Below are 24,314 nucleotides of genomic sequence, written 5' to 3'. Positions count from 1 at the left end.
GTGCTGGTGCTGCAGGCCTGGGTGGTCTTATTTACCTGGAGCTGAAGGGGTTTTCAGCTTCCCTGCAGGCCGCTGCTTTAGGCTGTGCCCCCCCCCCCCCACCCCACCCGCTGCTCCGTCAACACTCATCCCGAGCACCAGCACCTGAGCAGCATATGGTCACCAGCTCCACGTGCACGCTCCTACACAAACCGTGACACGCCCATCAGCATGTGGTGAACACAGAGATCACATGTTGTAGCTGTTTGACTGTGGGACCATGTTTTTATCTTATTTGGTGTTTTATTATTGCAGATAAATTAAATTAGAAGGTAAAAACACTGTGGATTCTCTGACCCTGCTGAAGACTTTCTCAGTAACGTCCCAAAGCAGCTGCTCACTAGTTTTTATCAAACAAACAGGAGGAATCAAGGGTTGATTCTGGGGACTATTTTCAGCAGCGGATGAATCCACATTTGGTCTGTAGTGAGTCTTAGTGGCAGCAGGACGGTGTGTGTGGGTCAGAATAAACTCCAGGTTGTAGCAGAAGAAGACAAATGTCAAAAATCACCAGATTATTTCAAGATTGTGCTTAATTTGGTTTTAACTATTTAAAGGTGCAGTAGAAAGTTTATTTATAGAATAACGACATCTTCACTTTGCAAGGCTATATGTTAAATTATGTAATCTGTCATACATCATATAAATCACCTGCCAGTTAAATGTGTTTATTTATTCAGTTTCCACTGTGAGAACTAGCACATAGAAAACTGTTTCTTTAAAAAGTCTTTGCTGTGAAATGCTTGAAACAGACATGAAAAGTGATTTTGTTCTCTAATTCCCAGCAGTTCATGCTACGGTCAACCCCTGGTCTCACTTCATTTATTATTTATTTCCGTTTTAAGATTTTATTTGGCATTTGTCCCTGAAAACATTAACTTAGAGAGTTGATTCTAGTGGTCATCTAATCAAATCGACTAATCGTTATCAGCCCTATTCTGAATGGTTCTCAGCCTGAGGTGGCTGCACTGAGCTTCCTGGACAAATGGTGGAAAACGACCAGTTTGATTTTAAGCCCCTTTCACACAGCGTTTAACCCTTTAAACCCATCAGGTAAACCAGTTCAGCAGGTGAGCTGGGGTCTCAGACGCTCCACCCTGTCCCAGCAGCACATTTGTGGAGTTTCCTTGCCGAGCGTTTCCTGGTCTCTTTGCTCATTTGAGTGGAGGAGGAGAGAAAGGGCTCAGTGTCCAGATTGCGGCACATCTGCTGTTTTCGGCGAGGCCTGGCCGCCGCACCACGCAGGTGCTGCTCCTTCCCCCCTGAAGGCCACATTCTTCTATAGCCATGTGCTGCCTGAGCAAACTGCGCCTGTGAGCAGGCCTGTCCCATCGCTGACTGGCCACTGCCCCGGCAACACGCATTGTTGCTCTATGCAAATCTGCTCACACGGGGACAGAGGCCTGGGGAGGGGGGTCCCGAGCTCAGGAGGATAGAGAACGGAGGCCGGCCAATAAATGAAAGTTTGCCTTAAATCCTCAGGATAATAGAGGCAGAGGTTGGGGCCGAGCTTCGAAGCCGAGATAAACAGAGGGATTACTCCTTGGTTTTGCATCACTCGCTCTCCTCTGGGTGGCCCTTAACCGTCAGAAAGCAAAGAGGGGAGAGGGGGTGGCGAGAGAAGAAAAAACGTTTAAGGCATGGACATTCACACAGCACATAGGCGAAAGAAGTGAGCCTAATTCCATCAAAGACTGAAAAATTAGCAATTAATTTATTCCAACCTCCCCGCCCCTGCTCCTTTTCTGTTTTCAGCCCAATTGTTGGTTAGTTCTGCAACATCTGGTCCAGAGCAGCCACTGTGCCTGATGACTGATGCACCCTCCATTAAAGGAGAATGGCAGAGAAAATCTTCCCTTTTTCATTCATTTCTTGTCCATGGGAGATTAGTTTGGTACGATGTGAGAAGTAATCATTAAAAATGTTGCTCTTTTCGCAGGCCATGCATAACCACCACGGGCACTGGCTTTATTTGCAATTGTAATTTAAAGAATAATTAAAGAAGTTAAATGATTCTGTAAATGTAGAACAACTTGAGTCTTTGTGCTCAAGGGTGCATGAACCTGCGCCGTATGGCTGGTTGCTCCGATAAACTCGGTAATGAAAGAATGAAGCGCCACACTAATGACAAATTTTGAAGTGTTTCGGATTTGCTCGCTCTCCTGTCCTCGGCTCACGCCGCCCCTGATGCATGACTTTAATTTGAGAACCAGAGGCATTTTCACCAAATTAGCACATAAAGAAAAATCACTTGAATGAAAGCAACACACCAACATGTAAACAAACACGTAAAACAGCTCTGCTGACCAACACATCCTCCACAGAGAGAACTTCACTGACTCTGTCATGAATAATCCCATAGTAGTTTTTAAGTAATCACTTAAACTAAAGACTAAATGTCCTACGGCTGAAAGTTGTTTCCTCCAGATGTCAGTTTACTGTAAGACACCAGAGAACCTGGAAACGTGAAATATCTGAATTGTTGCTTAAAAAACAACTTTAACAATTAATAGATTATCAGAAGATTTGCAGATTAGATTATAGTCGATCGTCTAATTAATCAACTGATCAGATTTTTATGTGTGTAAAGAAGTGAGAATAAGGATGAAGTCTGTATTAATCCACATGCATGTCATACAAACACCATCAAATTCATAATAATATGTTGATTGTTGAGTAGAAGCCAATTTGACACCGACACATTTTGTTCAGGTTCACACATTAAGTTCGATCAAATCAGCAGGAAAAAATTCTTGATTCAGCATCTTCAAATCTTATCGGACGCAGGAGTGAGTGTAGCAGAATCGGCCTCGTATCAATCACACCGACCTGCTTTGAGCTGCACTAGCACCTTGTTGACACCCCCATCCCCAACACACACACACACACACACACACACACACACACAGACACACACAGAAAACCCATTTCTGGTGGAAATGAGCTGTTGACATTATTTAGGGTCATTGATAGCAGGGCCAACTGCTGGGATTTAGCAGATAAATCCTTTCACTGAGACTTACCTCTGTCACATGTTTCATTACATCAGTTTAGACCCCTAACGCTGGACGCTCAAATCCCATATTCTGTCTTGGAAAGTCCTGGTAACATTTGCATGGTTTGAAATAAAGTAAATCATTACTGCATATGAGAAGCCACACGTCAGCTGCTGATTGTCCCGGACATGTCTAAGGTGCTGTTGTTTTTAACTGAGCTGGAGCTACAAACACTCAAACGACCTTCCCTGACTCCTTCATGCAACAAAACAGTCTTGCTTCAATTTCTCTCTTTAACAATGTGAATCAAAATGCAAAAGCAAGCAAACATCATCTTTGTCAGTTAAATTAATATAAAAAAACAGTCTGGTTTACCTCTTACATTCAAACAGACCTGAAACTGAAGAGACTTTGCAAATATCTGTAAAGTCAGCGAGGTTAGCCTTAATATTATGTAGACAGACAACAGTTGTTAAAGTCACGTGGGAATGGACGAAACACAAAAGCACCTTGAATAAAACAGTTCGACAGAGAATTGGCTTCTTTTATTGGGGGGGGTGGGCGAGTCGAGGATTAAGGGGCTGAATGAACAGAGGTTTTTGCAGAGTTTAGCTGGTCAGCCAGGCAAGAGCGAAATGTGGGTCCGGGGGTAATGGAAATCATACAAACCTGCACCTAAATAATTTTAAATACCGACCTTAAATCCACAAAACCACAGCCCCTTGCAACACCTACACCTGTACAGTCATAATTCATGTTAGTGTCAAATCAGAAAGGTCTGCAGGGCTGCGAGTCCTTTTGTGACCAGACCAGAACATGGTTTGCACCGTAACAATAAGCAGTGGTGCAGTTTCCCGTAGACTCTCAAACATAAAATTAAGTTTTTGTCAGGTTGAGTTTCTACAATCTGTTTTTCTATAATCTGAGCTCTATAGTTTGGTTTCATTTATCTTCATTCATGCACACAGACAATGTGCACATTGAGTTAATATAAACAAATTAATACTATTATTATTATTATTATTATTATAGACAAAATATATGAGCCCAACCAAACCAACGTTCTAAGTTGGCGCCGGGTTTTAAGTAGAAGATCTCAGATTTGTTATAACCAGTTTGTCATTAGTGGATGTCGGTTCTTGTTTTAATGAGGAATCTTCCAATTTCGTGGTAGATTTTGCTTTAGAACAGGCAACTAACATGACTTCACCGACTCTATTGTGTAATTTCACTTTTATTTTGACATGAACTTGTCCTTCTGCTGTCAAAGTCCAGGATAGCGATTATATTGTCTTTTCCCATGATCCTCTTGGCAACGTCCCGTCTAGGAAAGCAGCCCGACCGGACAAAAAAATCTTGAAAGAACACAAAGGCACAAAGAGCCAGAGGGCACAGCGGCAGAGGCGGCCATCTCGGGCCCGACAGAGGACTCAGCCTCGCCATACAGCCGGGCCACTCCAATTCTGAGCGAATGCTAATGAGATTGCTCTGATCCCTCCGGTGCTTCCCATGTTTTCAACACCTTCAAGGACCACATGGCGCTCGCAGCATAAAGACAACTAAATGAGAAATCTGAACGTTTTTTTGTAATGCTGGGGGCCTCTTCGCTTTTCAACCTGGCCGCCCATTCAGTGTACCTCCCCGAAAAGAAAAGATAAGAAAGAGAGTGCTGCAGGGGGTGTGGATGAGTAAACTTTTCAGGAAAATGGCATATTTGCGAACCTGAAGTAATAATCAATTTATGACCACGCAAGGGCGAAGCCTTTGACGCAGGAAGAATCGCGGGTTTGGAAATTGAAAAGGAGAGATGAGAATGGGAAAGGAGTTGCTCAAATTTGGAGGCTGTTTTCTCACAGCCACTGTAATGAGATCACTAACATCTTGAGCCGGCCTCCACTATAGCCACCAAACAACAGGCGCCCAGATGAAAGGTGAATGGGCCTAGGTTCCCGCTGGCTTGTTCAGAAGCACTTTAATAGCACAGCACCCTGTGAAAGGTTCCTGGGCAGTAGCTCATATTAGCGGCGAGGCACACTGCTTAATAGGATGATGCCTTTTGGCTTTTGTCATGAGATGATTAAGGGCTTCGTTGTCACCGGTGCCTGTTGAGCACATGGCACTAGAATCCACTCTGCTGGGCTTATTGTCTGGGTCTAGGTGGTAGAAAGAGGCCTTTTTGATGAAAACACCTCTCGGGGATCTGTCAGGTGAGCTCTGCTTTGCAGTCTCACATCTGCCCACCCCACCCCCGCGTTCAAAATATCTCAAAAGCTTTGTTTTCCTTTAAAGACCCTTGAATCTGTCATTGTCCTCTGGCAAACGCCTCGAAGGGGCAGTACGGAGGTGAAACTTGCTGATAATGGTCCTCGAATAAAGAAAACATGCACATTTGTCCTGTAATTAATTTACCTGTGTGGTATGAACTGTGCCGTGAGCATTTGGGTGGGAAGTTGCATCCTTCTTGCATTGGGTTTTTAAATTTAAACCAGCGTTTTATTGAATCTAAACCTCCTCCTCTTCTTACACAGGCTTGTTTCAAGACACTGACTCATTGAAAGGGAACCAGTGAAATTATTTGTAGCTGCAACAAAGAAGTGTCGTGTTCAGTCACTCCGTTTTTAGACAAATCATTCAGTCGAAACAATTTTGTCAGGGTTAGTGCAATCCCAGGCAAAAAATAGCAATGAAAAGGCATTAAATTAGGTCTTTTCATGTTTTAAATAAAAGGTTGCACATTTAATGATCACCATAAATCAGCACGGAGAGGTGATTGAGCAGCATGAATGTTGGACTGATTGACGTTAAACAGAGAATGCACTATGTCCACTTTTTGCGATCAATGCAGGTCCTTTCAATCAGTAGAGCTTTATTCTCAGGATTGGTTTTGGTGACTTAAGAAGCTAGACTACCTCCAGACCCCCACCATCTGCAAATGCACCCCCCTGCACCGTTCTTTACCCCCTCCAACCCTCCCTCACAAAAATAGCACAAGGATACTGGCAGCCTTTTCACTCCCTCCTAACAAGGCGGCTCTGAAGCACAGGCCCACTCCAAGTAATTAAATCAATCCTTTTGTGTTCCCCAATATTCCCCCTTCAGTGGGTGACTGCCCAAGATCTGATTATGGCTCTTCATGCATATTCAGGCTGACGCTACAACTTGTCTAGAACAACCTCTTAGTTTTTCAACTTGCGTCATGTGCAGCCAACATGCACCGGTTTCCTTTTTTTTTTTTTTTTTTTTTAAATTATTTTTCTTTGCAATGCCCTGAACTTTTTACATACATCCCAGAAGACACACTTCCACTCCAGCAGGACTGAAAAATGAGGGGCAGTGCCTGACTCTGGAGGCTCAGGCATATTTAAGAGAAAGCCATAAGTTGAGGAGAAGTTAGGGTCAGAGCCCGAAAGACAAATTGGATTAGCAAGTATTGGATTAAAGGTAAAACGGAGGGATAACAAACAAGAAAAGCTGCCTGTGATCACAGGGTTTAATATATTTCTGTTCCTCTACAATCCCTTTCTTCTCTCCCTCCCCTTTTCTTTCTTTCTTTTTGAGTAAAGATCCCAGGCTTAAGACAGACTTATTAAAACTGGGATTAATTTGTAATGCTCCCCTAACCCTCGGGGTCAACCAAAGATTTGTTATCTAAAGCAAACAGGAAAAAATGTACTATAAAAACACAACGAGGGCTTTAAATCCATGTCCATGGGGCTTCTGGGAGATTTAGCTTTGTACGAAAGGTGTTATCCCTGCGATATTTCTTTGAGCACGGGAAGAAAACCCTTTTAGGACAATCTGAATGTGAGTAAATATAATAATTGCACAAAATCTTTGCAAATGTGAAGCTTTTTCCTAATAAAAAAACAGTAATAAACTGTTAGATACACCTTAAATATGCTAAATGTGTGCATTAAAGCAAGATGATTTGGTGTTTGTGGTGCTGATAACAAAAAAGGGAAGACACAAATACACTCCTCTTCCTTTATTTGGAAAATGTCCTGGTTTTAATCAGCGATGATGAGAGGTGTAGAGCGAGTGGCCCACTCTCATTAGCCTTATCTTTTTAATGTAGCCCCGGCTCAGATTGTGATCTTAATCTTATTTGGTTATGGAGGCTTCGTTCAAGCGCAAAGTCCTTTGGGGAACAAATCCAGAGATTGCGCAGAAAAGAACCGCTTTGTTTCCTGCGATGGCTTTTGGGTTTGTTCCTCAGGGTCGCGGTTCAAGGGGCTGAGTTGACCGGCCTCAGAGCTGCAAGGCCTAAACCTCCTGGTCATTTGCCCGGTCCTGCTTTGTTCCATCAAAACTCCAGTCTTTGTTCCCACCTCTGTCTTTGCCAAGCACTGTGTCTTACAAGGTCATTTCTAGGGCAGGAGTTGAATAAAATATGATGCTAACAGGTGACGCTGTTTGTTTTAGTTTAGTGAGTCTGTATTTTAACCCAAACCACAATGACAGTGACTGGTGCGGTTGATAACAGCCCTTGAGTGATGTAGGTGAAGGTTAGTCAACTGAAACACTGAATTCCTGTGTTAATAAAATGAAAAACATTAGGATCCACTTTTAGTTTGTTCCTCAGTGTTTCCATCACGCCACTTCCTGCTTTTTCATGTTGGTGCGGGATGTTGTTTGTGCAGAATCGGCCAAAATGGACATAATTTATGAACAACGGGGACTTTCCTGTCTACATCTCTATAATCTACCACAGTGTGACAGTCATAGCAATATGTTTTCATCCAAGGGCGTCCAATACCAAAGCTTCAGTGTTTGAGGCGTTAGGAAGGGTTAGGGTTAGTTACTTGCTATTTCTGCTGTGCAGCGGCGACTTCTAGAGCTTCACAGACGCCAAATGTGAAATCCATCATAGAGGACACGTCGGGGAAATTACCACTGTTTGGTTTTTGGACTCTAGATGGCGACGGGATGGGTTAACACAGTGCCATGCTTGAGCCATGCTTTGCAGAAACCCTCCATGGGGTTGGTGCTGGCTGCAGTGAACATAATGACTGAATGAACAGGTAGAGGTCTGCATGGTTACTTATGAGACTGTGTTAACACTGTTCTCACTTCACAAAGTGTCAGGGTTCGATGAGAACAGGCCCTTTAGCGATGAATAAATATCTGCAGCACCTCAGAAAACATCCTGATTAATCAGAGCTTTGTTGGTGCAATTAAGAATTAAAGGGATGTCCTGCACAAAAATCACGTTGTTATAAATCAGCTTATAGAAATAAGAACTTTTATGTTTTCTTTAATTGTCACATTTTGCTGAATGGCGTGGTTTGTTTTGTTGTTACACAGCTGATGGTGTTTGTCCTCTTGTTTCTGTCTTTGGGACTGACCAGGACAGATGAAATGGACATGAAACATGTCGACAGTGGGCGGCCTCACTGAGAACTAACCTTGGCATTGTCAATGAGATTTAATAATATTTCTGTTTTAGGTTATTTTTCCTTTTAAGAAGCCTCCTGCTGTCATCGTCTGTCCACGTGGATCTGCCTCGTTTCATCCCTGCCACAGGAAGTGTGATCGGTGACTTTTGCGTCCGTTTTCTGTGGGTAATCCTCCACAAATTGCCCTCCGTTGCAGTTTGTGTATCAGCTATTTGCACTGGATTAATGCGAGTCACTGGTGGCAAGTGTTCAAATCAATGTTTATTAATGGTTTCTTTAAGTGTTTAAAGATTAAGTCATTAACATATTGATGAAGTTTTTGAAGTTGCCCAGGGAGAGACAAGGAGCCGGAGCTGGAGAGGGTTCGACGAGCTGCTGAACCGACGCCAGCTGCTGAAAAACAAGAGGCTGAAGAAGAAGAAGAGCTGTAGGTTTCCTGAGAGCGAGGAAGCAGGTGAGAGTTTCTTCTGGTTATTAAAATTCGGCCCGTTGCACACACGTCAGTGCTCAGACACACCTGTAGATCCGGTAACATTGGCTGAATGACATTCACATGTAAACTAAATTATTACATGATGGAGTCGTTCTCCTTGAGATGTGGTTGCAGTCACGTCGGATTGATTTTACCATTCAGCGGCGACCTGCCGCAGCCCTTTGGCTCACCATGGTAATTCCCTCTCTCACCTGATAAGGCACCTGATCCATAATAAATCAATTCTAATTACTTTTATGTTTGGAGGGAAGAAGGGGGGCTGCGCTCTGCTCAGGGGACTCTGTTCACCCCACCTATTCCCATCATCCTTAGTTGTTTTCAGCCGCCAGTCATCTGCACACCTGCTATCAGTTGATCTCTGATTATTAAGTGTGGATTATTGATGGAGGGGAAGCTGCTCTATTTGGAGCTGCCTTGGTTTTGTTTCCTTGCGCTGTTTGTCTTTGGGTGTGTGATTTTGGGCCTTGTCCCCAAACTTCTCCTGGTGAAGGTTTCCCCGCCGGCCTGAATTGTAAAACTGATGGAACCTCGAAATGGGTCTGTGAATCCAGCAGGCGACCTTCTGCATTAACGCTCAGTCTGAAAGACGAGCAGGTGGACACGTCTTCTGAAAAGTCTGAGTTTCTTGCAGCTGAAAACAGCTGTGTTTAAACGCTGAACAACTTTTCAGAGAGTTTCTTTAGTTTTAGCAAAATAAAATAGCAAATCTGGCTTTTGTCAGTTTATCAAAGGGGACGTTATCAGAGTCCATAATTAACGGCAGTAACTGTACTGACATGTAACGAGGATCTCAATCTGCAAATCGCTTCAATCAGCAGTTATTGTATCTCTATTTGACGTTTCCTTTCAGGTTGTTGATGCACAAATTGAAAAGTGCTGTAGGTGAAATCAGATGAACGATGAGGTCAGATAATGTGTCCTGCCCACTTTGCCTGATTTAACCCTACTGAGTGTTTTGTGCATGTCTCAGAATAAACAGCAGTTTCTGAAGAGAAGATGAGGTTTGTTTTTACCTGAGTACAGTCACTTACTCAAAGATGGTTCTGCAGGGGCGATGCATAAGAACGGATCAGTGGAAGAGAGAGTGGTGCCTCTTCCCAGGAGAACATCCTTAATAAACCCGAGGCAGGAGAGCTCGTCTAGCACAGTAAAGGTGAATGACAGCCCCTTCAAACAGAATTTCATTTTGCTGCCTTTGACTCAACTAAACTCTGCGTCTTATAATTTGTGTTTGTAGAATTCAGGCTGTGACGACAGATTTCTCATGAAAACATGAGCAAACGCTTCAGACGTGGCTGAACGGCACATTGTGAGTAGTTTTTAAGCCTTAACGCTGAATCCTGTCACCTCAGCTTCTGCTCTGTTCAGCTCTTTCAGTATAAAACACTGAATTAGGTGGGGGTCCTAAAGGCTAAGTGCTAACTGGGCTAACAGAGGTAGAGGAGATAAAGAGGAAGCATTTTGGGATAAAAAGAAGAAGATCTGCAAAATAAAAGTAGATGAATGTGCTCGTGTTAATTAGCAGAAGCTGATTCATGGAAATATGAAGTTGGTGTTTGTTTCATGTGCAGAAAAGCCAAGAAGCCGCCGTGCAGCCTCACCCTGCCCCCACCACGAGAGAAGCCAGAAGTGATTCCTCGGTTAACAATAAGCCACCGCACCTCGGCCCTGCCATTGATTCCTCCTCCATTTATTTCTGTTTTGGTTCATGCTCAGGGTCTCTGGATTTGAAAGTTGATGCTCCTCTCTAAAAGACGGATTCATGCATAGACTCTGCTACTTTTGTAGTCTGTGGCGGTTTTATATGATAAGCTTTTTTAGACGTTCAAAATCAATATGTAATCCTGTGCAGGGGCTTATCCCTGGGACTGGGCCATTTGTGAGGCTCTTTGAGCTTTGTTACAGGTCTTCTGGCAGCTGCGTGCAGCAGATTGATTAGCTGCAGTGCCAGAATCCTATCAAACAGCCAGCTCTGATGATGGAGCAAACTCTCTCACCGCCTGTAGTTGACTGGACCTGGAGATAAGGCCGGATGACAATTCTCTCCCTCCTGCACACTGAGGACCGGCGAGGGAGTGCAGGTTGCTGCCCTCTGTTCCTCTGTGGCTCAGATGAGGATGAGACGACGCTGCACGTTCACATTTCAGGACGTTTAGCTGCGGTTCTGATCCAAAGAGACGTAGGAGGTGTAGGAGGACGTCTGAGCGTGTTCCATCACTGCTCGGTTGCCTCTTTCTTTGGTGCCGTTTACATGAATGTTTCAATTAAATGGACCTCACAGAATCATGAAACATGGGTTTTGCATCTCAGATAGTCTCATGATACTTTGTTGGAATCACAAAAAGAAGAAGAACTGCTCTTTTGAGATCTGACCACTAATATAGTCCAAAAGTATAACGTACACAACAGTCTGATTATCAGACAGACGTCACAGAATCTACGTCCACACCTCTGAACAACAAAAACATATCAGCCACAGACCAGTTTGGTCTTGGTGCCTCCATTTTTCTGTCCCTCCCAGAAACTCGTCCCATCACCTAATGTTCCCCCCACGTGGGTCAGAAAGAATCTGTTTATTCCAACAGGAGAGAAACGATGGATTAAGTGTTTCCATGTCCAATATTTTCCTATTGATCTGATTATTAAGGCTTTACCCCTCCTCCCCCCAATTTCTCATTGGAAACTCAGTCTGACCGGGCCAGACTGTTCCCCCTGAGGTGGTCACATGATCAGTTCTGATTGGCTGTCATCAGACTCCATGTGAACATGTGATGGAATTAGGTTTAAAGCTCAGTTGTCATTTTAACTGTGTGAGATCTGAGCTGCTGGTCGATTAAAAAGTTAATGGGATCCTGCATTTAGACCCGACAGATGTTTAGTTCCAGTGAAGTGCCAGCAGCCACTGGTGGAATAAAGTGACAAACATCTGCTGCTGTAAATAAACTCCTGTTTTCAGGGGGAAGCTCAGGTTTGCGTAAAAATTTCATCCTACATTGAAAAAGTACAGATTTTCCTTTCACGAGTAAAAACTAACGTGTTCAACGATCACATCTGATTTCAGGTCAGTTTTTATATGTGACTTTGTGTGGAAAGGCCTTTTGCTAAGTGTCCTTTTAAAACCAGCGATTTTCCTCCTGGATTTCTGGGACATGCCGGATGGCCTTCGATATTTTCCCTTTCTCGAGGCGGCAGCGTGATGGGGAGCAGTCGGTGCATTCCTGCGTGCTGTGCCAGCGCTCACATGGTTACCGCTGCTACATATTGTTAGAGATATCTGAATGAGCGCTGGCCATGCAAGTTTTAACGTGATTGCCCGAGGGGCAGCAGAGTGAAAGAGCGAAGAACAGAGCCAGAAAGAGGTGGGAGGGGGGGCATAATCCTAAAAGGATTGGAAGTAACCCCCCCCACAAACACACATCTAAGTAATTCCCTCCACACACACACACACCTCTGTGTGTCAGGGGGTGATGGGTACTGGATGGGGAATGGTTTCGTGGCTCTGGTGTCTGATTTCTCCCTCCTCGCCTCCCCTCCCTCCCCTCTCCTCCTCCTCTTCTTCATTGTTTGCCCCCTTAATGAGAGGGGCGGGACCACATGGCCTGTGATTGACAGCTCCACTCTGCTCTCTCAGGACTCGCTGCTGTCTGTACTGTACTCGACCCGTTTGTGCCGCAGCTCCTCAGGTGTCCTGACGTCGGCCTGGTCGCAGCAGTGGAAAATACACCACACGCTGAAAAACACTAAATCCACAAACCTTTTAAAGCTCGTCGGTGAAATGTGGCTGAGTTTGTGCAGAACGTTTGTGTCTTTTAACCAGACAACCCAAGACTAGAAAGGTTAAACAGCTGAAGTTGCGTTTTGTTCACATCACGTGTTTCAGCGTAAACAACCAAAACAACCTGTTCTGTTGTGTGTGTGCTCACCTGCTGCAAACAGAACAGCAGCTCCTAAAATCCTAAATTTCTTCACACAGATCTAATCATGAGGCTTTGACCCAAACTGAATTTGTCCAGTCTGTGTGAAGACAGACCAGGAGTCTGACTTTATCTACTGGTCTGTAGCTGCTGGGAAATGAAACACACAAGTGAGAAAACTGGCACTAACAGTCTGCGAACTGTCGCTGATAAATACGAGCCTGAGGCCTCGTTTCAAAACGGCCACAAATACACGTTTTACTTCCTTCTGTCTTTAATGCAAATTTGAGGCTTACCATGGAGAACATCTTAATGAACTTAATCAACCCCTTCCAGAGATTGTTGGTATGTCAGTAAAAAAAAGAATCTAGACAAACAGAAAAAGGTTTTGCATGTAGAGGAAACTGGATTTTTATCTAAACTACTTTCCCTTCTGTTGGTTCAGCTCATTGTTGAACCTGTTGTCTGTCAAGATTCCCCTGAAAATCACTAGTCCCAAGTAAAAAGGCTGATTTTAAGCTTGTTTCATGTAGAGACAAAGAGCTGACCGTTGGTGGCAGATTTGGGAGATAAAGCTCTGCTGTTCTGTTTGATTCAGCTCAGAGAAATAATCCCACATTAATAAACACACGACTGATAAAGAGTCCAGGGCGACATTAGTGTGTCTGTGCATCTGCATCAATATGAAAAGCTACGCACTAATGAATGAGCCTCATAAATCGAGTTAGACACAAACTAGTGCTGGATGTTGTTTTAAAAACAGCTCCCATGTTTCTGATTGTGTAAAAAAACTGATTAAAGGGCATTTTCACAGTTTTTTCTCTGAACCTGAACTAATTTATCATTGGAGCTCACTTTATTCCATTTGTCCAAGCTGTCACACCTGCACTATAACAACACTGAAGTGTGTTTCTTCAGTTTGAGTATGACCTGACTCGTAGAAGCTGTGGTTCTGTGGCTCCACCTTGAACTTCTGTTCACTACAGCTGTTTGTCTCCACTTCAGGTTGAAGCCAAGTTTCCTCTGAGCTGCACTTATCTGCTGCACCGAGTCGCCCTCATCACTACTGAGATGTGAAATACAGAAAGAATGTGGCCGCCGGTCATGTGACTGTAGGACCCACCCTGTGCACAGAAAAGCTTCACTGTCGGTCCGTGTCCACGTCGTAAACACTCATCATACCTGCAGGTCCACAGGTGACCTGAAGCTACGGTTCGTATTATTGGTTTTATATGAATAACACACTGTTGTACTTCTGTGGGCTCTCATGGTCTCCCCAGCACTGTAGCTCATTTCCACTAAAGCTCTTAGCATCAACTGCTGGGTCCAACTTTTTGTGGATGAAGGTATTTGTACTTGAGTATTTCCATTTTCTGGTACTTCATACTTGGACAATTCTTGTACTTTTTCCAGCACCACATCCCAGTTTCTTTTCAGAATCAGATAGACAATTAGCTACCCAGCGGTATATAAAGTACTTCACATTAGAAGTATATAAGGTAGTTAACATCAGCTACCCAGCGGTATATAAAGTACTTCACATTAGAAGTATATAAGGTAGTTAACATCAGCTACCCAGCGGTATATAAAGTACTTCAAATTAGAAGTATATAAGGTAGTTAACGTCAGCTACCCAGCGGTATATAAAGTACTTCAAATTAGAAGTATATAAGGTAGTTAACATCAGCTACCCAGCGGTATATAAAGTACTTCACATTAGAAGTATATAAGGTAGTTAACATCAGTTACCCAGCGGTATATAGAGTACTTCAAATTAGAAGTATATAAGGTAGTTAACGTCAGCTACCCAGCGGTATATAAAGTACTTCAAATTAGAAGTATATAAGGTAGTTAACATCAGCTACCCAGCGGTATATAAAGTACTTCACATTAGAAGTATATAAGGTAGTTAACATCAGTTACCCAGCGGTATATAGAGTACTTCAAATTAGAAGTATATAAGGTAGTTAACGTCAGCTACCCAGCGGTATATAGAGTACTTCAAATTAGAAGTATATAAGGTAGTTAACGTCAGCTACCCAGCGGTATATAAAGTACTTCAAATTAGAAGTATATAAGGTAGTTAACATCAGCTACCCAGCGGTATATAAAGTACTTCAAATTAGAAGTATATAAGGTAGTTAACATCAGCTACCCAGCGGTATATAAAGTACTTCACATTAGAAGTATATAAGGTAGTTAACATCAGTTACCCAGCGGTATATAGAGTACTTCAAATTAGAAGTATATAAGGTAGTTAACATCAGCTACCCAGCGGTATATAAAGTACTTCACATTAGAAGTATATAAGGTAGTTAACATCAGTTACCCAGCGGTATATAGAGTACTTCAAATTAGAAGTATATAAGGTAGTTAACGTCAGCTACCCAGCGGTATATAAAGTACTTCAAATCAGAAGTATATAAGGTAGTTAACGTCAGCTACCCAGTGGTATATAAAGTACTTCAAATTAGAAGTATATAAGGTAGTTAACGTCAGCTACCCAGCGGTATATAAAGTACTTCAAATCAGAAGTATATAAGGTAGTTAACGTCAGCTACCCAGCGGTATATAAAGTACTTCAAATTAGAAGTATATAAGGTAGTTAATGTCAGCTACCCAGCGGTACATAAAGTACTTCAAATTAGAAGTATATAAGGTAGTTAACGTCAGCTACCCAGCGGTATATAAAGTACTTCAAATCAGAAGTATATAAGGTAGTTAACGTCAGCTACCCAGCGGTATATAAAGTACTTCAAATCAGAAGTATATAAGGTAGTTAACGTCAGCTACCCAGCGGTATATAAAGTACTTCAAATCAGAAGTATATAAGGTAGTTAACGTCAGCTACCCAACGGTATATAAAGTACTTCAAATTAGAAGTATATAAGGTAGTTAACGTCAGCTACCCAGCGGTATATAAAGTACTTCACATTAGAAGTATATAAGGTAGTTAACGTCAGCTACCCAGCGGTATATAAAGTACTTCAAATTAGAAGTATATAAGGTAGTTAACATCAGCTACCCAGCGGTATATAAAGTACTTCAAATTAGAAGTATATAAGGTAGTTAACGTCAGCTACCCAGCGGTATATAAAGTACTTCACATTAGAAGTATATAAGGTAGTTAACGTCAGCTACCCAGCGGTATATAGAGTACTTCAAATTAGAAGTATATAAGGTAGTTAACGTCAGCTACCCAGCGGTATATAAAGTACTTCAAATCAGAAGTATATAAGGTAGTTAACGTCAGCTACCCAGCGGTATATAAAGTACTTCAAATCAGAAGTATATAAGGTAGTTAACGTCAGCTACCCAGTGGTATATAAAGTACTTCAAATTAGAAGTATATAAGGTAGTTAACGTCAGCTACCCAGCGGTATATAAAGTACTTCAAATCAGAAGTATATAAGGTAGTTAACGTCAGCTACCCAGCGGTATATAAAGTACTTCAAATTAGAAGTATATAAGGTAGTTAATGTCAGCTACCCAGCGGTACATAAAGTACTTCAAATTAGAAGTATATAAGGTAGTTAACGTCAGCTACCCAGCGGTATATAAAGTACTTCAAATCAGAAGTATATAAGGTAGTTAACGTCAGCTACCCAGCGGTATATAAAGTACTTCAAATCAGAAGTATATAAGGTAGTTAACGTCAGCTACCCAGCGGTATATAAAGTACTTCAAATCAGAAGTATATAAGGTAGTTAACGTCAGCTACCCAGCGGTATATAAAGTACTTCAAATCAGAAGTATATAAGGTAGTTAACGTCAGCTACCCAGCGGTATATAAAGTACTTCACATTAGAAGTATATAAGGTAGTTAACCTTCATTGTGCTGTTACCCATATTGACAAAGTAAAAACATGTTTTTAGAGACTGAGGACCCAGGGGTCCCCCTGATGGAGCTTCAGAAGTCCTCTGCAGCAGCTCCATCAGTCAGCAGGATCTGAAGGAGGAAACTGGTTCTCTGCTCAGACCTGAGGGAGTTTGACTATGGCCCAACACAGTTTTATCTGCGACACAGTAGACACCAGTGAAGGTGTCAGGACTTTCTGTGGTCCCTCTCTTATCTGTACTTCATCATCTCGGCTCCAGCCTGATGAGCCACGTGACTCGTGGCAGCATTACCCATAAGTCCCTGCGCTCCCTGAAGGGTTTGATTCCCAACACTGAGAAGGAAAAAAATGTCTTGTGTGTGCAAACGCATCAAGTCTCATCCTGCATGAATTTGAACAAAGTTATTTGTTGTGTGACTCGATTCCGATAAAGAAAACTACCAGACGTTTATAAGCTGCGAGCCCAGACCCAAATCACACAGAGTAAAACAGCAGGTGGGATCACACTCATAATTGTATTATATATATTAAAGATAAGAGTCTTTGCTTAGTTTTCATTGTCCCAAACCTTTTTTAATTTTTTTCTTTTGACAGAAAACCCAAACTTCCTGCAGTGCAGAATTGTCAGTTCTCACCACAGTTACAGGCCAAAACAATGAAACTAATATGTTTTTATTGTGTTTTCTTGTCTGTTTTTGAACAAAAGTTCAGATTAGAAATAATTTTATAATAATAATGGTTTAATGAGAAGTTTCCCTGCAGCAGGTGGAGCAGTGAGGTACATAACCTGCAGCCTTATTTCCATCTGCACGTCACCGTCACGTCACTGCGGCTCATTTTCTTTCCATCAGATCAGAAGCAGTTTTCTACTTTAACTCTCTGAACCCTTGGAAACTAATTTACATAAATCATATTAAACTCGTCTCCACCATATTCTAAACTAATGCGTCTAAATCTCATGTCTGCCGTTTATTTCCAGGGTCTGTTTATTTTTTAAATCTTAGCCAACAACAACAACAGAGTTTATCGCCAATAACAAATCAGCTCAAAGATCTAAATTTAGACGCACTGAAGGATCGTCTCAGATACAGCCCCGGGCCAGAGTGACTTTCAGTGTTTGGCTTGAACTCACATTACCCCGCCTGTACTTCCAGCACCTTTTAAACCTGATGGAGACCGGGCTTGTCTTTTTAAAACACATTTACCACACACGACTTTTTCTTACCTTAAAGTCCCAGTGGAGCAAAATCTTCTTCCTCATGGATCCAGTCCGACAGTAGTGTAGATCTGGATTCTCCTGGTCCATGTCTTTTTATCGTGTCCCAGCTTCACCTGCTTCCTCTGACCTGCAGCCTCAAACCATTATCAGCCTGTTGTGAGGACATTTCCTGCCTGTTTCTGTGTCTGCACGTCAGTTTTTCTCTGGAGCCTCCTGGTTTCTCACTGACAACCTGGGATTTTATGCATCATGCTTTTAATAAGCGCCAACAACACAGACGAGAAGCCTCTCCAAACTTAACCCCCACCACCTCCAACACACACACACACACATACACACACACACCTCTTTAGGCGCCTGATCCCTGGATTTACAGGCTTAGTATTAAGAAAATACTCCTGCAATTTGGGATTAGACCCCAAAAACCCTCACAACAACGACGACGAGTCCGTCCGTTTGATATCTTGATACTTGTGATCAGTCGCTGCCTTCGTTGTTTTCAGCCACAAACAATTTCAGGGAACAGAGAGGACGAGACAGCAAAGATAAATATTAATATTAATAATATTTTCCCTATAATTTTTTTATTTCGATTTTATGTTAACGAAGGTTTTACTTAAGGTCTTAACCCCTACAGGGTTTGTTTTACAGCAGATCCTTACTTGTAATAATTTCAAGTTAAATGTTGATTTATATTTATTATGTATTTTCAAGTACTGACATGTTTGTTTATTGTAAATTAATATATATATATATATATATATATAAATATAAATATAAAACTAAACATCTTGACTTTATTCCTAATTGATTTAATTGCAGTAATTCCTGACTTTGCTTTGTGTTGCAGCATTTTTTTTTTTGTTTTTTCTTCAGTATTTTATTATTTTTCTAAATTTACTTGTTGGTGTCAAAGTAAATTACAGGTTGAGTTTTATTCCAGTGAGTGTTAATAAAAACAAACGGCCTTAACAGCAGTTTGGAAGGTAAAATAAATAAATAAAACTATATTTTGTCTTATGATGTAGTTTATATAAACGTCACATTTCAGGCTAACTGTTGAAGCTAACTTATTCATTTATTAGTGTAGGAGACAAAAACTACATTTGGCGTTTGCGTGTTTTCTCCTGCCTTCCAGCGACTGTGTCCGGTCCAGCTTCTGTGCCAGTAAAAGCATAAAAACATTATTTTGTGGCTCAGGTTTGACCACAGACGTTTATTTGTCATATTTATGTCGGAAATGTGACGCTAACTTTCTGGCAGTAATGGAGGCCGATCCTTCTCCAACTTTCTCACCCGAACTTTTCTCTCGCGTCACGTGGTCCGCGCATTCGAAACGGGCGGGTCTTTCGTCGATAGGCTCGCGCTGATTGGCCGACGTCGTCGCCTGTCGGTTCTCGGAGCGCTGTGATTGGCTGAGACGGCTCAGACCCCGCGTGCTTTCTTGACTCATAGAGGCGCGGGCCCCGGAGACGAACATCAATCTCCTCCGGTGAAGAAGAGCGGCCGAGCGGCGGAGTCCGACCGAAACGCGCCTTTGTCGTTTTTTAATGTTTCTGACTCGAAATGTTCGCTTCCTGACTAAAGATCACCTGCGACCTGCACCCGGACCCGACAAACCTGAACCAGGTGCGCAGGAAACAACTTTGCTCCATGTGGATATTTCTCAAACTCTGGATCTCACTGGTTTGACTCTAAACAGGATTTTTTCTTTTAATTAAACAACAACGAAGACGCAGTAAAAGGTGAGACAGTTTAATTTAATTTATTCTGTGTATTTATTACATTTAGCTGTATAATATGCTTCCGCATATTTTATTAATAATTTAACTCACAGCTAGTTTTTTTTTTTACACAATATTTTATTTCCTATAAAGATGTTTGTTTTTTTTTTGTCTGTTAAACTTTTTAAAAATAGACTTGAATACTAAATTCCAGTTTTAATATAAAACCATATGAAACTAGTTGTTTGACATAATTCACAGCAGCACCTTAACCTTTGTGAATTCAGAGCATTAAATCCTGGTTTTATCGGACTCTATTAATTGCTGGGACTGTGTGTCCAGGTGTGTTTCCTGCGGGCCGGGCCAAGCCGCTGCCTCCCGTCCCTGACCCCTCTGATAAGGGCCCCGTGCTAATTGTCGCCCTGTAGATCTAATCTAAATTGCAATGCGGTTCATTTGCACACAGTTTTGATGCATTTCCATTGCGTGATTGGGCTCCTTCCTGCGGTGATGGGAACAAGTGGAGCTTTATTTGTGCTGTTAACGCCTCAGTCCAGGTCCGACAGGAGGCCCGCGGCTCCTTTCACCGCAGAAAAGGCTGCAGTTAGTCCGAAATGTGCGCATTTCCCTGCTGAGAGGAGCCCGTGGATTATGGAAATTCCTGCCTAAACACATTGTCTTCACCAACACTAACAGCCGTAATTAGGGCGCTTTATTAACGAGGCCGCTGATGTGTGAAGGTCTGCAGAGAAACCACAACAATATTGTCCGATAAAAGCTAAAATAGGCTGAGACGTATTTCTTATTTCATGTTATATATTCTCTGAGTTAAGACACCGCGTCAGTAAATATGTCTGTTGTTCTTTGGTCTGTTATTTGGCCTAATGGTCTGGATTTATTATGTTATAAATAAAATTGCATCCTGTAGTTTGTGATCAGGTTGGAGGAAAAAAGAACCGACCTGTGATATAAAAAGACTAAAGTGGCCAAAAAATCAGCACCAGAATATTAAAGCAGTTTAATAAAGTGATAACAAACAGCTTTAGTGAAAAATCAATAACTATATAGATAAAGTTCTATTTTCTCTAAACCCTCTGTATGAATAAATAAATAAAATGGATCGTACAGTCCAGCAGATATTTGCAAAGTGAGAAAGCGGCCTCGTATTTTCACTCCTTAGTTAAACTGAGTTAATTAAATTAATGATGAGGCAGGAAACACCCTGAAGATCCCAAAGTCCAATTTCTAGTCATTAATAACTAAATGTTAAAGGTGCTGGTCCTGCGGGGCCGAGACGTCACTTTTACTCCAGTGTTAGAAAGTTGGTAATTAAAAAAAATAAATAACTTGTAATTTAGAAATAAAAAAGTTGATATGTGTAATTTCTGAGGAAACCAAATGATGGATTGTGTTTTTCTCTTCGCTCTATTTCAGCTGGTTCCATTAATGTGCAGTCGGATCAAACTCAGGACTTTAAATATTTTCTGAAGATGCAAACGTGTGTTTTTATTTCCTGGTTATAAATCGAAGGTTCTGCAGCTTCACAGGAAAATTACAGTTTATTTAAAGTAACTTCAGTTTATTAAGGTACCGACAGAACCGGTCCGTGATTATTCCTGCCTGTCTCTGGGTCATGACCATGCGTGTGTTTCCCGCAGGGACCGAGCCGAACACCGGGAGATCCGAACCAGTTGTGTCCGTCCAGACTCCGGTCTCCCCGCCGTGTCTCTAGCATGATGTCTTATCTCAAACAGGCCCCGTACGGGATGAACGGACTGGGCCTGAGCGGGGCCGCCATGGACCTGCTGCACCCGTCGGTGGGATACCCCGGTACGGACCACACCGAACAAAACACACACTGGGCAAATAATCAATAATCATGTTTGTATATTAATTGTTCCCTTAGTGCTGCGGTGTTACTGTCAGTTTTATTGGTCCCGTTTGTTTCCTGTCGAAGGAAAATACTTCGGACTTTAAAACTTTTAATGAGGCCTCAGTCTGTGATAGTCAGTTTGACAAGTAGTATTTTATTTAGACTGTACTGCATTTTTGAAGTATATTTACAGCGTTAACTCCGAACGCGTTTAGGTTTTATTCGCTAAAATCTTTTCGTGTAAAAACGAAAAATCACGAAATAAAGAAACAAGAATTAAAGTGTGAAATGACTAAAAACCCATTTAAACTGGACTAATGGTCATTTCCGAGCTCGACCAGATTCCGGGGCTCAGTTTCTAAGTTCTGTCGGGGTCAGGCCGCTGTCAGACCCGAACTCAGTTCCCAGTGATGAACACGGATCTGTTTTCTTCCAGCCAACCCGCGGAAGCAGCGCCGGGAGCGCACCACGTTCACCCGGACGCAGCTGGACATCCTGGAGTCGCTGTTCGCCAAGACGCGCTACCCGGACATCTTCATGAGGGAGGAGGTGGCGCTGAAGATCAACCTGCCCGAGTCCAGAGTCCAGGTCAGAGCGTCACCAGGCCGCGTTACTGCGGGCCCCGTTATAAAAGAAACCAGGAGATGGGATCATAAAGCTGTAGACACGTTCCTCACTTGGCAGAGGGTTTTCTCTGCTGCTTTTTGTCAAACAATGTCCCGTTTTCTGCCTATTTAAGTTTTTTAAATGTAAAAGCCAGTGAGATAAAAGTCAGAAGTGGTTTGGAAGGGACACCAGGAACCAGGTTTCAGTTTCCTCTGCACACTGACTTAGTGGATTTGTTTTGCAGCAGAACTCAGGGGCTGGAAGTTTTGGTGCCACCTCAGGCCTCTGCATGCTTCGCTCCAGCCTGTGTAATCAAAGTGCAGATGGTTGTTATTGATCAAGCACAGACAAGTCTCTAATCCCAGGGGAGGGTTTGGCTGAGAGAGGTTTCCATCCCGGCTTCAGCGGCCGACCGCCGGGCCTGAAGCTGCAGCTGACAGGGTCATTCACCTGCACACACCTGACAGGCTGCAGCTGTCACTGTTATAAACTGTCGTGATGTGATGATGATTAATAATTATATTAACCTTTGTTATCGCTGTGGTTGGTTAACGATGTTTTTAGAAACAGCAGCACATCAGGCTTTTAGAAAACTGTTATGTGCTGGACCCGTTTCCATCCTCGGCCCCTGAAATTCATAACGAAACATAAAACTAGTTCGTCTAGTTTTTAAAAAGCAGACGAGCTCACATGAGAAATGCCCAGCCAAAAAAAAGACGTCTGATTATATAATTTCATTATGTAACTGAGGGAGTGGCACAGTCCTGAGCAGCAGGATCAGATGGTCTAAGTTACGTCGAGCAGGAAATCTTTAGTTTGTGCTTGTTCTGGTTTTACACTTTTGTTGATTTCTGGCCCTGACATGTGATGATGACCTTTGACCTCTCCTCCGCCCTCAGGTGTGGTTTAAGAACAGACGAGCCAAATGTCGGCAGCAGCAGCAGAGCAGCAACAGCGCCAAGGTGAAACCAATGAAGAAGAAGTCGTCTCCGACCAGAGAGAGTCCCGGCTCAGAGAGCAGTGGGCAGTTCACCCCGCCAGCAGCGTCCAGCGCCTCCTCCTCCACCTCCTCCTCTTCATCCTCCTCCTCTTCCTCCTCCTCCGTCTCCTCTGGCCTCCTCGGGCCCAGCCTGATCAGCACCTCTACCTCGGTCACGGCTCCGGTGTCGTCCATCTGGAGCCCGGCGCCCATCTCCCCGGCCCCCGCCCCGGCCACGCTGCCCGACCCCGTCGCTCCCACCGGCGCCTCCTGCATGCAGCGCTCCGTGTCATCCTCCGCCACCGGGGGGACGCCGTCCTACCCGGTGTCTTACAGCCAGTCGGCGGCGGCGTACAGCCAGGGCTACCCAGCCTCAGCCTCAGGCTCCTACTTCGGCGGCGTGGAGTGCGGCTCGTATCTTGCGCCCATGCACTCCCATCACCACCCGCACCACCCGCACCAGCTCAGCCCCATGACGGGCAGCTCCATGTCAGGACACCCCCACCACCACATTGGCCAAACATCAGGACACCACCACCATCACCACCACCCGCCACATCACCACCAGGCGTACAGCACGCCCGGCCTGGCCTTCAACTCCACAGACTGTCTGGATTACAAAGATCAGACGGCGGCTCCGGCCTGGAAACTAAACTTCAACGCCTCCGACTGTTTGGACTACAAAGACCAGGCTTCGTGGCGTTTCCAGGTGCTGTGACGTCCTGTTTTTCTCTTCTTCGGTCCTCTTAAGAAGTCCTCTTTTTGTTCTTGGTGGTTTATTTTGGAAGATCCTTTTAACCTGATAGTAGAGACGTTTTTAAAAAGTTCATTTGCGAACAAACTGAAGCGATGCACAGAAATCCACATCCTGAGCAGAAGGCCTCGGGCTCAGCTCTGTGGTTATCGGAGGCTCGACTCGTCCCGGATTATTTTTCTACTCAAGAGAAACTGGCCCATTTCCACCGTTTCATTGTACAGTTTCAGTGGAACCTGCGAGAGCCTGGGATCATCTCAGCCATCGGTGATCGGCGGGGATTATTCTTCAAATAACCGGACAAAGATCCTTTGAGAACGAGATAAATCTGACTCTTGAGTGGGCTTTTCTAAAAACCTTTTTCACACACATGAAGCTGCTTCGAGTTTCAGGCTGCTGATGTTCGTTTCTTTCTGATTTCCACCTTGAATCTTGTTCACAGACTCGCCGTCCGGCCTGTGGGTGTTGTATTTTGGAGATTG

The 24,314-nt window shown here is 43.2% G+C and overlaps 1 protein-coding gene across 2 annotated transcripts; it reads left to right on the top strand.

Annotated features, from left to right (window-relative positions):
* The first annotated feature begins 21,353 nt into the window (after positions 1–21,353).
* On the top strand, positions 21,354–23,796 carry LOC113128373 (homeobox protein OTX1 B). 2 transcript variants are annotated; one of them, XM_026303663.1, is made up of 4 exons: positions 21,354–21,450; positions 21,930–22,081; positions 22,999–23,144; positions 23,238–23,796. In XM_026303663.1, the coding sequence occupies exons 1-4, from the start codon at positions 21,354–21,356 to the stop codon at positions 23,794–23,796; spliced, it is 954 nt and encodes a 317-aa protein (XP_026159448.1). The 2 variants fall into 2 exon arrangements, with proteins under 2 accessions (XP_026159448.1, XP_026159447.1); XM_026303662.1 differs by having other exon boundaries at positions 22,999–23,796.
* Positions 23,797–24,314: the final 518 nt, after the last annotated feature.

Source organism: Mastacembelus armatus, chromosome 1, assembly GCF_900324485.2.
Source record: "Mastacembelus armatus chromosome 1, fMasArm1.2, whole genome shotgun sequence".
Lineage (NCBI taxonomy): Eukaryota > Metazoa > Chordata > Actinopteri > Synbranchiformes > Mastacembelidae > Mastacembelus > Mastacembelus armatus.
Note: the sequence above shows the minus strand (reverse complement) of the source record. Positions and strands in the feature narration are given on the sequence as shown.